This window comes from Poecilia reticulata, linkage group LG6, assembly GCF_000633615.1.
Source record: "Poecilia reticulata strain Guanapo linkage group LG6, Guppy_female_1.0+MT, whole genome shotgun sequence".
Lineage (NCBI taxonomy): Eukaryota > Metazoa > Chordata > Actinopteri > Cyprinodontiformes > Poeciliidae > Poecilia > Poecilia reticulata.
Window position 1 is genome coordinate 18,250,432 of NC_024336.1, and position 15,397 is coordinate 18,265,828.

At 39.0% G+C, this 15,397-nt stretch overlaps 2 protein-coding genes across 2 annotated transcripts in view; one reads left to right on the forward strand and one right to left on the reverse strand.

Moving 5' to 3' along the window:
* mterf2 (mitochondrial transcription termination factor 2) overlaps positions 1-2,183 on the forward strand; it is a 3,651-nt gene extending 1,468 nt beyond the window's left edge. The window contains exon 2 of the mRNA XM_008411623.1: positions 676-2,183. Coding sequence (XP_008409845.1) covers positions 705-1,832 — 1,128 coding nt within the window. The 5' untranslated portion in view covers positions 676-704 and the 3' untranslated portion in view covers positions 1,833-2,183. The remainder of the gene's footprint in view (positions 1-675) is intronic.
* A 7,698-nt stretch (positions 2,184-9,881) lies between these two features.
* On the reverse strand, positions 9,882-14,567 carry LOC103466197 (dihydrofolate reductase). The gene is made up of 6 exons (XM_008411624.2): positions 14,371-14,567; positions 13,525-13,574; positions 13,336-13,441; positions 13,086-13,212; positions 11,690-11,805; positions 9,882-10,686 (listed from the first exon to the last, which is right to left on the reverse strand). Exons 1-6 carry the CDS (start codon positions 14,475-14,477, stop codon positions 10,596-10,598), a joined length of 597 nt encoding a protein of 198 aa, XP_008409846.1. The 5' UTR covers positions 14,478-14,567; the 3' UTR covers positions 9,882-10,595.
* Positions 14,568-15,397: the final 830 nt, after the last annotated feature.

A 15,397-nucleotide genomic window follows, 5' to 3' on the forward strand; every position in this document is an offset into this window, starting at 1 on the left:
ATATATAAACAAATGCAGCTCAACAGACATTCTGCTCAAGACTCTTACCAGGCCAACCAACTACTTTTTTAAAAAACAGTAATTATAGAGCTGCACAATGTATCACATATTGTGCAGCGGAAATAATATAAGTGTAATATAAGCTACATGAACCTACCACGTTCATGTGGTAGATTGGCTGAAATTTTAGAAATAAAGTACTTTTATCTAGATTTAACATGTTGCATGTGCTATAATTATTTTAAAAAACAGTATTATGTTCAAAAAGTAACATTACAGTCAGCCATCAATTTTTTTCTATAACATAATCCTTGACTTCATCTTTCTGCTCCATTCTACTTCTTTTTTTCCTAAGATGTTGAAGGTTCATTAAAGATACATTTGGAAAGAGGTGAATGGTGACAATAAATGTCACCATTCACCCATCACTTTGCTATAAAGTGATAGCAAAGTGAAATAAATCAAGTGATAGCCAAATAAATCAAGTGATAGCCAAAGAAAAATTATTCAATTTATGTTATTTCATGTTCATGTTGCACTGAATGCAGTATGACTTAAAGTAAAACAAAAGTGCAGATAAAATCAGAAAGTCTGTTCATGACTACACCTGTTTGAACCAGCTCTCATCACTGAGCGTCCTCATGTGATTGTTATTTTTACTGTTTTCTATCACAGCGTCTGAGCAGCCAGAGGACTTTGTCTCAATGTTGCGGTTGATTGCAACATCCTTGTGCCTCCGATGTCAACATGTCCCACTTTTACTTTCAAACCTCAGGGCATGTTCAACACTCGGCTCTGTGGAAAACCAACAGACTGTGGAAGCTCTTTATGAGCTCTCTGTGGACATCCAGAAAGTTCGGAAACTCAAAGGATGGGTGCTACATCAAAGTCCAGCCTACACTAAGGAGGTAGCTAGCCTGCTGAGAGACATGGGGGCCTCGACCCCCATCATCGCTCACATCTTGGCTGTTCACCCTGAGGCCGTCCTCTGTAATTCGGAGCAACTGCAGGCCCAGCAGGAGCTGTGGATGTCTGTCTGTCCGAACCACAGAGAGCTGATTGGTATTATTGAGAAATTCCCAGCCTCCTTCTTCTCCGCCTCCAGTCACCTAGAAAACCAGCGGAAAAACATTGCTTACTTCCAGAGCCTGAACCTTAACAAGAGGATCATTACCAAACTCATGGCCAGTGCTCCACAGAGCTTCAGCAGGCCTGTTGAGCAGAACCAGCTGATGGTCTGCACCCTCCAACAGGCCTACACGGAGCTCGGCGGCGACGAAGCCAACATGAGAATATGGCTGCAGAAGCTGCTGAGCCAGAACCCGTTTGTTCTGCTAAAGCCACCGGAGGTGCTGAGGCAGAATCTGCTGTTCCTCAAAGACAAAGGGTTCACCACCAGCGAACTCCTCCGTCTCCTCTCCAAACTGCGGGGCTTCGTCACCGAGCTGAACCCGGACAGCATGTGTCGGACCCTGGCTTTCTCCCAGGAAACCATCGGCTGCTCTGATGCAGAGCTCAGGGAGATTATCCTCAAGTGTCCGGCTCTGCTTTACCATCCAGAGTCCACTCTGGCTGAGCGCTTTGAGGGCCTCCTCAGCGCTGGGATCAGCATGTCTCAAATCATACAGACTCCAACCATCCTGGAGCTAACCACGCAGATCATAAATTACCGTATCCACCTCCTGAAGAGTCGCGGCTACGACGTTAGCACAGGTAGTCTAGACGTGATAAACGGTACCAAGAAAGACTTTGAGATGAACTTTGGGAAACTGCAGCTGCGTAGAGAGAGACCACTTTTTAACCCTGTCGCCCCTTTAAAAGGAGACGACTGAGTAGATGTCGGATTCGCGAAAGCATGAATCGAAAATAATTCTTTGTAGTATATGGCCTTGATGAGTACTTTTTCATTTGTGCCTGTATCATAATACAGTGTGTTAAATCTGATGGTGTTCTTCATGGAGAGAGTTGGTTTTTCCTGGTGGCAATCCAAAGTGCATCAGCCTTAAAATTATAAATGAAATAGTAACCAGTTGTAAATTTTCAAGTCTAAGATTGAACCTGTGTAAAGAGAGATTTCCGTTTTGTTCAGTTACCTAAAGGTACAATTTAATAATGCAATTGCTTTCAATCTGCTGCCAAAGCTCCAATATTAATGCAAAGTGAAATAAATTTAAAAAAAAACATCCTCTGTGTTCTGTGTCACTATTTATGCTTTTTTTTTGTTGCTTGTTTCAGTTGTGTTTGCCATAGGGGAAATTCATATTTCAACCTGTAGTTTGGATCAGAACATTTTTTTTGGGCTGCGGTTGTTGGCATTCTTACCTTGAAGGAAAATGATTGGAGGCTCAAATCCTGACCAGGGGTTTTCTGCATTTCATTAGAAGTTTATATTCATTGGACATACATTTTTGCCTTTTAAATATGCATTTTAACTCATCTTTCTCTAGGGAGAACTGATTACCCAACAAACAACTTCACTCCAATGAATTTATCAAAGTTTGAAGGAGTCAAAGTTTTATAACATCAGATCACTTCAACAACGGTTTAGGATGGAGGTGGCAGCGTCATGCTGAGGGTCAGTTTTGCCAAGAATCCAATTAATTTAAATGAACTGTACCAAATCTGATACTAAAAAAACACAAGTTCTCTAATATTCACCCAGATTTGTTGTCTACAAAATGTTTTTGATTCCTATTTAACCAAAATGTAGATGTATCTAAATAATTCAACCTGTGTAAGCAAATTTTACAATAAAGTCAATTAAATTGTGGTTGTGAGAAGTGATTGAAGTTGATTGTTGCCTCATTCTTCCACATTCAAAAACTTAAGTCTTTATGTGCATACCGAGTGCATTTAAACGTCATTACATCGAACTTCTCTTTTTATATGTGCTCAGTTTAATACTTGATAACTTTTAGCAAAACGCTCCAAACGCTGTAGCCATTGGCTCTGCAAGCTGATTTTCAGCTTACATCTGCATCAGATTTCAAACCTTTTGAACTTAGTCATCACATCAATAACTGACATTAATATGTTGAAAGCTGGAGTATTGTTTTTGCCTCAGCCACCAGAACAGGGTGATACTTTACTGTAAGCTGCTACTGTAATTGCAGGAAATTACACTTATCTTTTGACGTAGGCATGTGGCTTTCCCAATTAAGCCTAACAGCACCGTGCTGTTATTACAGTGTACATCTTTATTGGAAGAAATGAAGGGGAAAATGTGATGACAAAAAGACAAACGCAGCGCCTTATTGATGTCTAACAGCTGTTTTTTTTTTTTTTTCTCCAGTTGAGAAAAAAAATTTCACAGCTCATTAAAACATCTCGTTACAATAACTCCTCATAAAAACTCTGCTTGACATAACAGCGTAATGACAGACGTGCTGAGATGCTGTCAAATGTATTATTGAGCACAACTGAGGCTTTTCAGCCCATTTTATTTACAGCCGGAGTCTCGTTTTTAGGAGGAGGCTCTCTGCAACTCTTCCCCTGAGGGAGAAAATATAGCTCAGAGTTTTATTGTTGCTCTGCAGATGGAAGGTCTTTATTATAAGCTACTAAAGTGCCACTTGGTTATCGCTTTAATGAACTCAAAACATCAACATATGATAAGAATTGGGTCAGTAGTGGTTTATTTGAATGTGCTTCCAAGCTTTAATTTAGTGCTTATTTGAACATTAACGGAATTTTAGACCTTTCATGGAAAACTGACCCTTATGTTGACCCTGTTCCTGAAAGGGTTCGCTGTCCCTAAATCTAAGATGCTTCTGAAAAGCTTTTGAGTGAGGGCTGAATGTAAGAAATGGGGGGGAAAAAACAAAAACAAAAAAAAGATGTCACACTGTGCATTGTCTACATCAAGAGGGCACGTTTAATGGATCTGCTGTGATGTTTGCGCCCTTGCAAAGCCCTTGAAACACAAAGTGGCTTTTTAATGAGCGCGAGCTTCTCCTCTAATGAAGCCGCAACTTTACACCTCGAGGTTCCCTCGCTCTCACAGCAGGGGGGTCATGACTGAGACAGAGGATGTGTGCCTCCAGAGTTGTGCGGTTGGACGTTAACAACTTCCTCTTCCCATCTGCTGCCTTCGGCATCACTCACTGCGGCCGTGTAGTCAGGACGATAGCCAGCGGGCAGGTGATGCAACACTGAGCGCATCTGGTAATGACACCAAGCCGAGCAGATGGATGTCTGACCAGAGTTCGTTTTTCCAACCATTCACAACACGGGAAGCCTGAGGGGCAACAACATTACCACCAGTACACCGCAGCTGATGTCCTGAAGGTCTCTAATTTTCACCGGCAGTAACTTTGCCTCGCTACGCTGATTGGCAATGGTTTATGCCTGCCTTCAATGCAGCGTAATAAAAACAAGGAGTTAATCAGGATGAGTCAAGGTGAGATGAGGCCTGAGGTATTTCTCACTTGGTGTCCTTTCCTCCTCTGTTGACAGTCAGCTCATTTCATACTAAGCTATTGAATTACTCAGACAAGCCTGAGAGGTTGGTATGAGTGACTCTTTTTTTCATGTCTTCATGTCCTGAGTTGTCCATTTACTTTGTCGGGGAGGGGGGATTTCTTATTTAAAGCGTCCTTTTCAAACTGCTTACATGGGAAGGAAACAAAAAAGCCGACATTCAAACTACACGCACATTTTCACTCACAAAAGCAAGATTAACGTTTTGTTGAAAGTGATTTGCATGTCAGTTTTCTCTCTTCCTTCATGCTCCATCAAAGTTTTTCCATCTGTGTCTTAGCTCTCTCTGTAGACCAAATGTCATGCATCAGGAAGAAAATTAAAGACCCAGTTTTTGATGTTCAGCGACCAAACTAAAATAGAATTTTGCATTAAACGCCATGTGAGATTCTCCAAAAACATTGTTTTATTATTCTGTTGCTATGAGACTGACATGATCTGCTCATGGTGAATTTGATCATTTCGACAAACATTTAAGCTCTTGTTTTTGACATGCGTTGTATTTTTCTGGGTCAGGGGGTCACATACTTTTTCCAATAAATTGGGCTTATTATAGAGTTCTTGAGGTAAATAAAGAGAGCATATGAGCTGTTGCAAATTGTAGATTTTTAAAGCAAAATCAAATCTTGTAAAAGCCCAAATAGCGCAAAAAATACAAATATAAAGGTTAGTGCTGCCCAGAGATAGATTGAGGCCCCTAACCTCACTTAACAGAACATCCCTCGCTGCTGGTGGTACCGCATGGAGTGAACTTCCTGTTGCGTTTCTGGGGTGAATCTGTCTCTGTACCAGGAGCCAAGGCCTAATCACCAGCTTTCCTTCAAATCTGGGCGAGGTACTTTGTTTTGTGTGGCTGTAAAGATAAAGATGCATAAATTGCTTTTAGTCAGACTTATTTTTTACCGATTACAAACAGAGCAGAGCCTTGGACAGAGCTGACGTCCATCTTTTTTTCCAAAATTTAAACATAAGTGATCTACCAAAAAGTCAAGAGGGAACCAAACATAATCAGGTTTTTCATAAAAACATGGATAAATTCAATAAATTGTGCTAGTGTATTTACTTATTTTTGCCTGTTTTACCTTTTTAACAGCTTTACCTCTGCACCACAATGCAGATGAACCAAATTCATTCATTGACAGACTCAGAGACGCCAAGCCATTTTGTCCACGAGTGCCGAGCAAAGCAAAGTGACTGCATCTGCAAGTCTTAATAGTCATTTTTGAATGTGCTTGTATTTAGTGCGCTCTATGTTGAAAATATAGTGCAGATACGAAGCAGATAGGATGGGAAAAACATGCAGAAATGGAGCAAACTGCATGGAAATGTGTTGGGGAAAAACAAGGATGATGGCGCCGAACTTGAAGTGTCAGATGTGTTTTCGACGCGCATAACGTGTTTGTTGAGAACGCACTTTTAGGAGCATTGGATTGAGTAGTATTCCACACGATGAGCTCAGCAGACATGCAGTTTCAGCTGACTGCTAGCTACTTGCTGCTGCCGCTAGTCTGGAGGAACTCAGTGTGAGAGGGGAGCGCCCCCTGCCGTCCTCTGAACGCCCCCCGGGGGGCGGTACCGCCCACGTTGTGAACCGCTAATTTAAAGGAACTCAGGGGTTCTTATTATAAGCAATATAAGAACATTGCAGCTGTTGTTACCTGGTTATAATTTATGTGAAACCCAGGTTTCGCATAAGTGAACTTATGGAACCCAGAAACATAGAACCAAACATTATGTAAGAAAGATGTGCTTATTATGCTTCCTTATTTCTCTTAATACAATCATATTTAATAAATTACATTTCTGCATTAAGAATGTCTTTTATTGGTCTGATGTAATATTCTAATTTTAAATGTCATGTTTTCATCAGCTGTAGGCAAAAAATCTTTGTCGACAGAAATAAAAACTTAAAAACATCAGTTTGTGTGCATTTAAGCTATATAATCAGGTCTACTTGTGCGCTGAATTGCGGAAATACATACATTTTTCATTAATAGTCTAATTTATCGAATGATATTGATATTGTGCTTTATGATTGTAAATCTGCACAATACTGAATCATGTCAAATATATTTAAAGCTATTAAATCTGGACTAAATTACCCCAAATCAAACAAGATTGGTTGTATTGAAAGAGCTTTGTTTCCTCCTAACTTAAGATGTTATGGCAAATCTATCATTCTCTCTTGTACAATAATGATGAAATATTTTACCATATTTCTTTTACTGTTTCTCCTGATTTGGCTCCACAGAAGCGGCATCAACAGGAACAAAATCCATGATGAGTTTACGAGCAGAGCTGATGACAGAAAAAGTGACGAGCCATCCCATTCTGACGAGGGCAAACTGCAATTTGGGAACCTTTCAACTTGTCCTAATCAGGTTTCCAAAACCGGAAAGACTTATATCAGTGACAGCTGTGGGAATAATTTCCTTAAGAAAACACATTGATAGTCCATCAACGCATCCACACTGGAGAGAGGCCATACAGCTGTGGCCAGTGTGGGAAGCGTTTTACTCAGATGGGACAGCAGGTAATCCATGAGTATAGCTGCACAAGAAAGAGGCTATATCATGTCTGAATATGATGGGCTTCTGTTTTTAAGAAGCATACAATGAACAGCTTGGAATGCATTTAAACAGTTCCAATAAAATTCATTACAAAAGCAAATTCTAGTTGCTAGTTTTTTGTACAACAGACATTAATGTAAATCTTCTCACATGYAACAAATCAAGAGCAAGTCCAGTTCTTAGAAAGTCCATTATCCATCAATGCATGGATAATGACATTTGATTCATGTTTTGTCTTTAKCTGGAATTTATCATCACACCACTTGCTATTAATGTTCTACTTGGGGATTATCAGTCGACGTCACACTGTGTCAGCAGCCACTACACTGCGCATGTCTCCTGCAGAAAGCAAGCAAGAACACATTATTCCAACTATCTACAATTAGGCTAGTAACGTTATTTATAACTCACTAGCAAAGTTATTTACAATTCACAGCCAGTGCAGATCATCTCTCTTCCACAAATCCTGCATGCAACTTTGCATGCAAATCCTGCATGTTTTACAGCCAAGTAAAACACTGGTGTTTTGCAGCCAGTGTTTTACTTGGCTGTAAAACGCTAAAAATGTGTGTTAAATGATAAAAGAAACGGATACAAACAGATTTCAAAGATTTTACTTTTAGTACAGCATCTCTGGATCTCTTCACCACGAATACGTTTTTCTAATTTGGAGGGAACTCAGTGCCTCTTATTGAGAGCTGATAATCTGTGAACAAAATTGCTTTAATATTCCAAATAAGCGATTTTCTTGTCACTCACGAGCATGTAATGCTTTTGGGTCATTGATGGGTCACTTATGACAAATTGGTAGCACAACTTATTTCATTACACTAATAAACTGTTGTAGTATGCTTACAACATACTGCCTAGTGTTGAAAGTGCAAGATAAACGCGGGTAGCCATGACAACGGGTCAAGTGGTGCGTACGTCTGCCGTGTTTACAAATAGTCTCTCTACACTGACGCAGGCTCCATGCAGCAGGAGACAGTGGCGGAGCTAGACTTTTAAAGTTGGGGGGGCCAAGGGGGGGCCAGGACTACCTCTGGGGGGGCAAAATTTTAAATGTGTGTGTGCACATATAAATAATTTTAAAAAATAACCAAACTGAATATTTGGTTAGTTTTTAGGCCCCTCTGTCATTTTACATGTTATAATTAACACCTTAGACTGGCGCACATGGAGACATGACAGACTTTATGCAGAGTTCATCACAGAGGAAACTAAAATCAATCAAATAAAAGATCCTTTCTGAATATCATCTCATGGACACTGAACTARATGCRTCTTTCTGACCGGGAGCTGACAGCGTGTTGAAGAGTTATGGACACCTTGGTTAGGAAGCTCTGTTGTGACAGGTAATTTGACAGCTAAAAATAGTCCGGGTCGGACCAGAATTATTTGCCTGATGGTGGTTCGGGCTTCTAATGACTTTACATTTAATGAGTTTGGAGCACACAGAGAAAACCTAAAGAGAATGTGATCTACTTATTGTAGTTTAAGTAGAGGAATAACAGCTGACTGTTGAGAGAGGAAAGAAATTAAAGTGCAGATCCGTTAGGCAGAAACAAGCGCAGAGCGCTGGGCAATAAATGCTCCACGGTTACGCTCCAATTAATCACACATGAGATGACAAACGCCAAATATACAATATATAGTTGCACTGCTTAATGGTGTTTTAAAAACAAAACCAGTAAAAACTTAACATAGTTAATATGCCAGATTCCCTCCTCACCCTCATCTTGATAAGAACAGAGAGCAGTCCGCTGGTTTCTGTCCAGACTGTGATGAAGCGCAGCTGACCACTTGGTGCGCAGACAGTTTCAACTTTACGCACAGAGAACATCGTGGAGCTCATTATTAATCAGACTAAGAACAATATCAGTCAGAGGATCATCTCTGATCTGGACGCTTTAACGGACCAGAGACTTTGGAGCTTCTAGCTCAGCTGATCCGCTTCTGCTGGTTTTTCTCCCGCTGAGGGATCAGGAAACGATCAGAGTTCTGCCGTCTTCTAATCACGTCATTTCGTGAAATGTTACCTGATTTCAAAAACGTTCTAGCAGAGAAATAATAAATGTTTCGTTTGATGACTACAAATTGGAAATAAAATAATTTTTTTCTTTGACGGACAACGAAAAAAACTGTAACGCAACCTCTGATCCAAACTAGAACATTGTCGGCCCCTCTTCGGTTTTTTCTCTTTTTTGCGGAGGATCAATAAATAACTTATTGGTGCTTTACCATCACCACCAGGTATGAAGGGCTTTAGCCTTTGAGTTGCACCACAGCGCAGCAACTGAAACACCCAGGAGAAGAATATCAGCTTGTTATTATGAGTATAAAGGAGGCTGGTATCGCGCCTGATAAAAATCTATTTATTTATGTCACATGGACTTATATAAAGTTTTATACATTTTCTTTTGATATATTTATTATTGTTTTTCTTCTTTAGATATTAGGTTGGCTTAGAATGATTCCAAATAATGTACAGGAATAACCTGGTGCTGTTACATGTCAATCATCTGGGGGGGCCACTAGGGGGGCCAATCAGATGACAGGGGGGGCACTGGTCCCCCTGGCCCCCCCTCTGGCTCCGCCACTGGCAGGAGAGTGTTCATAGTGGAGAGCTCCATTGGTTTGTTGTCTATTTTGTGGTACAAAGGATGATTTTTGTTTCTGCCAAAGCAACTAAAAGTCCATAGTTTTCACCAACTCGACTCACCTCCAGATAGACCTTGGACGTAAACCAGTCGTCTATCCCAAGCAAATGTGCACTTTCTGTCCTCTCCGATGGCACCATCTAGTGGCTAAAAAGACCAACTACTACGCGAATGTAAAGGAACATTTTATTCACACGGAAAGAAACATCGACATGTTGTAAATTGATTTTTAATTAAAAGCATAACAACTGCTTGTGTCTGAAGAAACGATCTCAAAGAGGGATACACTGAATGAAATAATATAATAATAATAATAATAATAATAATAATAATAATAAAAAGCACTAAAACATGTTCTATTCAAAATAAATTACAAATTGCAACAAGTTGAATTATGTGTCTAACTCCCCAAAGTGTCAATCAGTTAAGGGGAAAGACCTGCAGAGTGACACACATTTCCATCGTTGGTGCGGAGGATTTTATGGGAAGACAATACAAGGACCTAAAGAGTTAAAAGTTGACAGCTCTGGCCAAGAGGATGAACTTTTTAATACCAGTCTGTCCAAAGAAGAACACAAATCTATGGAAAAATGGTTTTATTCAATTGAAAAATACTGATTGATTCCATAGGCAAATTAAGTGTTGTAACTCATTTCATTAATTAATTGTATGTACTTTATGCAGTATTAAAACACAGTATTAAATTACACAAGTTTACTGTGCAGTGTGTGGTGAAAGTTATCTTCTTTTCAATTCAATGTATATTATTTGCTGTCCTAAAACTCCACAGTTTTGTCAGGACATGATTCACCAAGGAGAGTAAAGATAAGTTTGTTAAAAACATATTCTGCTTCTATTTTTGTAATTATTTCAATTGTTTTTCCATCTACATGGTATCATCCGTCTTCTTCTTGAAAACTTGGCATTTGAACCTAATCCCATTCTCCTCTTGAACTTCACTTGGTACATCTGGAAATCTTAGTTGGAAACAAAAGAAAAACAAGTGAGTCAGGGACAAAAACTAACACACACACGCATACACATAAACACACACACATACATATATGTGTGTGTGTGTATATATACATAATGCTTACATGTTATAAAAACTCAAAGACATGTATAAAAACATTTCAATCTGAAGCAGATTACGATCCTTGTACAAGGTTGTGAAAACGTTCCAGAGTAAATACAAAAAGAGGATTTGAAATTATCATTGTTTTAGGAGAGTTGTCCAAATTATCCATCACCCATCCAACTGCCAAAGTCCATTTCTGAATGGGTAAAAAACACAAAATTAATGTTTCTGAAGTGGTTTAGAAACAGATCCTGTTTGGGTTGCGGAGGGTCGATATTAAAAAGACCTTCCATGCTTTAAACTCTGAAATAGGACTATTCTTTAAAGGAGAGTAACCCAGCATGATACCAAAGCAATGTAAAAGACTTAAGAGTCAATTATAAAAAGCATTTAATGGCAGTTGTTGCTGCCAATCAGATATTGCACAATACAAGTTATTAGATTTAGAGGGCACCTTTTCAAATTTGACCAGGTTGGTTTAGATGTGTTGTGATGAACATTTGATTGATAATCTGAAACATTTCAGTGTGTCACAAAATCAAAAACAAAACACAACTGTTAGGGAGCTAATGAATTTTCACAGAATGAAGTTTATGATTTGAATTTAGTGATAATTTACTATTTCTTAAAACAAGAACAAAATCTAACTTTGATGGACACATTGTTACTAATTTGCAATTCAGTTTTATTCTATTCACAGTGGCAAAGCTCTGGTTTGGCTCAGCAAATCCTTTTAAGCTTCACTGACAATATTGCTGACTCTTGCTTTCCATTTCTCTGCCACGGGACAAATGGCTCTATCACTAAACAGCTTAAAAGCAGCCAGGTTTCAAATGTATCGCTCCAGTTTTCAGAAAAGAAAAACAGATGCTCTTCAGTTTCAGAATGAGACAAAAACTTACGTTTCCTGTAATTTAAATAATTCTCTGTCAAAATCAGGAAAGAACACATCACAGTCAAAGTCGGCCATGACATCGGTCAGGTAAAGAAGGTCACACCACGGGTGCTTCAATGCATCCTGGTAGGGCAGAAAATACAGTTACACTTCAAATATTAATCCGTAATACATCACTGAGGATTCATATTTGATGCATCACTTAGCTCTTAAATGGTTCAAATTACTTAAACTAATATTTAATATAAGTCCACACCTTGTTGATTTAAAAACCATTGCAAAACCCACACACTTTAGGGATGGATAGATGGAAAACAAAAATGATGGTCTGTTTAAGTACCTTGCTGCTCTGAGAGTAAGCTTCAATTTGACCCTAAACAACAGAATAATGCACTTGTTGTTCTGCTAATGTTCTGCTAAGTCCATTATCTAAATCACAGTTTCTGTCTTTATTCTGGTTGATTAGAWAAGGAGTTTTGGCAAAGTCGGGATTTATACGCAACCGGATAAATAATTCAACCATTTACAACAAGAGGGGATTTCTATCAGTAAGAGGCCAAAAAAGGGAGAAAAGAAAGTCGGATAAGCACATCGTTGAAAATAATTCAGCTTAACGCGTGTCTAATTTTCACTACTTGCTAAAACATCAGCAATGCAACTCAAATATATTCTAAAACCAACAGGAAAAGCCTCATGCAAGGTAATTATTGTAATTAAACCCTTTTCAATCAATTCCTGTTTTTGCTTAGAACTATGCTAGGACATTGCAAATGCTAAAAACTTCAGCGCTACAAGGTGTAGGTGCTTTATTCTGCCACTAGATGGTACCACATATTCTAAGTATTTTATTTGCACTGTATTTAGCATATTGTCGATCATAATTCTGTTCATTGGAGAACTACTACAGTTCACTATACTAACATCAAAATGATGAAACTTTGAGGCCATTCAGAAGACAATTTGTGTTGTTTATCCATCCATCCATCCATCCATCCATCCATCCATCCATCCATCCATCCATCCATCCATCCATCCATCCATCCATCCATCCATCCATCCATCCATCNTCCATCCATCCATCCATCCATCCATCCATCCATCCATCCATCCATCCATCCATCCATCCATCCATCCATCCATCCATCCATCCATCCATCCATCCTCTTTACACCCTTGTCCCGTAGTCGGGTCGGGAGGGTTGCTGGTGCCTATATTATTTTATTTTAATCTTAAATTTTCCAACTTTGTTTGAAATATAAGTATTAAACTTTACTGAAACTATACTTAGTTGCAGTTGTTGTGTTGATTCTGAGCCCGTTTGTATAAAAAAAATATAACAAATACATTATATTAAAGTATCTTTAAAATGTTCTATTGTTAAAACATGGACCAGGTTGATTCACCTCATAGACCTGCGTCCCACCAAGAATCCAGACGGTCTCTATTATGCCAGACAGGGGGGGCTGAGCAGCCAGGCGGACAGCGCTCTCAAAGTCTTGACACAAGAAGTGGGCATGATCTGGGACAGAGCTGTGAGAAAAAGGAATTCACAGAAATTAGAAAAAGGGAAAAAATGAGTAACTTGTTTATGAAAATCAGGAGTTTTTGCTAAAGCTCATATATAACTGTAGGATTTTGTGGAGCAATACCCACCTCGATGTTTTACTGAGCACTGCATGCAGTGTATTGGCCAGTGGAAATATATTTTCGGGATGGGAATTCCAGCAGAGTCGCCCCCAAATCAGCAAATTCATGTTACCTGCAGAATAACAGAATATGACTTAAAAATGAGTTCAAGCTGGAGCCTTAAAACAATTTTCTTGAAGTAACGTTGAGCACTACCTGGTCGCGACACTCTTGTGATGGTGTTCATAAAGTACTGGTGTTCAGACCTGTGGATATCATAGTTTCCACATTTAGTCCAGAAACATTTAGTTTTTGCTCACTGATTCCACGTACTTTTTGGCACATGCAGAAAATATGGTGGAAAAGAAAACATTAACGGCTCCACTTCCATCACGCACAGGACACCAGTTTAACAGCTGTGCAGAGTTGTTCATAACATACTCTATGTGAAGTATTTAGCCTAACAAATTAAAGTACAACGTTATCATCAGCGTACACACTGATAATTCATAGAGAGCTTTGAAGCCAATCTACTACAGCTGCTATCTGTGAGTGACTGTACAGTTCTTTTTTAATTATCCATAATTTTCTACCATTTCTTTAATTTTACTGCTGTTCTAAAGTTCATTGACCGGTCTATAACTTATTATTTAACAGCCACATGGCTGTGTGGATGTGATTAATACCAAAGCAGTGCTTAACTAAAGCCACACTCGTGATTGTTCAGTACAAGAATCAGAGCAGACTGCATCATTAATTTTGGAATACTGTTAAAAAATATAAAGGATAATTCTGGTCAAATTAATTAAACCTCAACAAATTAACAAAGGGATTTTTAAGTAACTGATACTTAAAAATCCCTTTTTTAGTATCCTACTTTATCAAAGTAGGAGCTTTGATAAAACTCCTACTTATTAAAACAACACACGCCTTTTTACGTAGAAAAACAGTAAGAGCATCGTTTTTGTCATTTTTATTCTATAGCATTAAAAAGTGAAAAATCGAGCAGCCTTGTGTACATAGCACAATATCTATGCAGCTGTGTTATGCTGCTATTCTTACGGTAAACTCCAGGGCATCGTCCCGTCTTTCCCCATTCCCATGTTGTTGCAAATCGCCGCGATGAGGCGAACAGGTTTCTTCTGCACTTTTTCCAGATCCTTCTCCATCTCCAGCAACAGGCGGTGTAGAAAATCTCAACCAGGAAGCAGCGCAGGTTGGCGGTCTGCAACATGAAGCTGTGAGCGAACATTTTATTGAATTTGCACTGAACTGTCCCCGCCCACCGACCGGCTGCTGCCATTGGACACCGTGCAGCTTTTCCTCGTTTTTTTTTTTTTTTTGTCACAAAACCGTGACCGAGTGAGTCGCTGGCAAAGATTACATACGAATTATCAAATGTGATGTATCTTTATGCAGTGCTTACAAAGATTAGAGTTGTGATATGTATTTGAAGCGCGAGCCGTAATCAAACAATTTTGCAATATTTGCCTATTCACGCAATTTGGACAACGAGCATAGCAGCAGTTTGGTTTAGACCTGGTTGATAAAAAATCACTGAAAATGAAAATGGCTTGCATGTGGTTTTCCTTATGTGATGGTTTCTGTTTTGACTGAAGCCGAGAGAGAGAGAAAAAAAAACACTTGCACATAAAGCGGCCTGTTCCTTTAACTCATATCTCTCATATTTGAACAAGAAAAAAAATGAATCGGTTCAACAGACATTTTCTATCATTTAGCTTACAGTTATTACCATGATCGACATAAATGTGGCATTTCGCAGCTGCTTTGGTCAAATGATGAGTTTTTCTTGAAGTACCAACTGGTTTGGTGTAAAATGACAACAAAAAAATTTAAAGCATCGCATGTTTGTTGAGTGTGGTGAGCATAAGTGGTGCTGCAGGGTTATTTCTTATCTAAAGGTTTTGGGAAATTTGCTAAAGTGCACCGGTGGATCCTTTGACACCCAAAAAATTTGGAATGACAATGAAGTTCACTCTACCAGTAAACAGAAAATACATCCCTCAGTAAAAGTTCTGGCTTATGTAGAGAAAGGAATGTGAGGTCAAAGATCCTTTTGTGCATGTTC

Excerpts from the sequence above, each read along its gene's own strand:
- LOC103466197 (XM_008411624.2), bottom strand. The coding sequence starts at position 14,477 with ATGGAGAAGGATCTGGAAAAAGTGCAGAAGAAACCTGTTCGCCTCATC. Across the intron at positions 13,213-13,335 it reads GTGCTCAGTAAAACATCGAG|CTCTGTCCCAGATCATGCCC; the intron begins GTGGGTATTGCT and ends TTTTTCTCACAG. Across the intron at positions 11,806-13,085 it reads GTGGGACGCAGGTCTATGAG|GATGCATTGAAGCACCCGTG; the intron begins GTGAATCAACCT and ends CTGCCCTACCAG.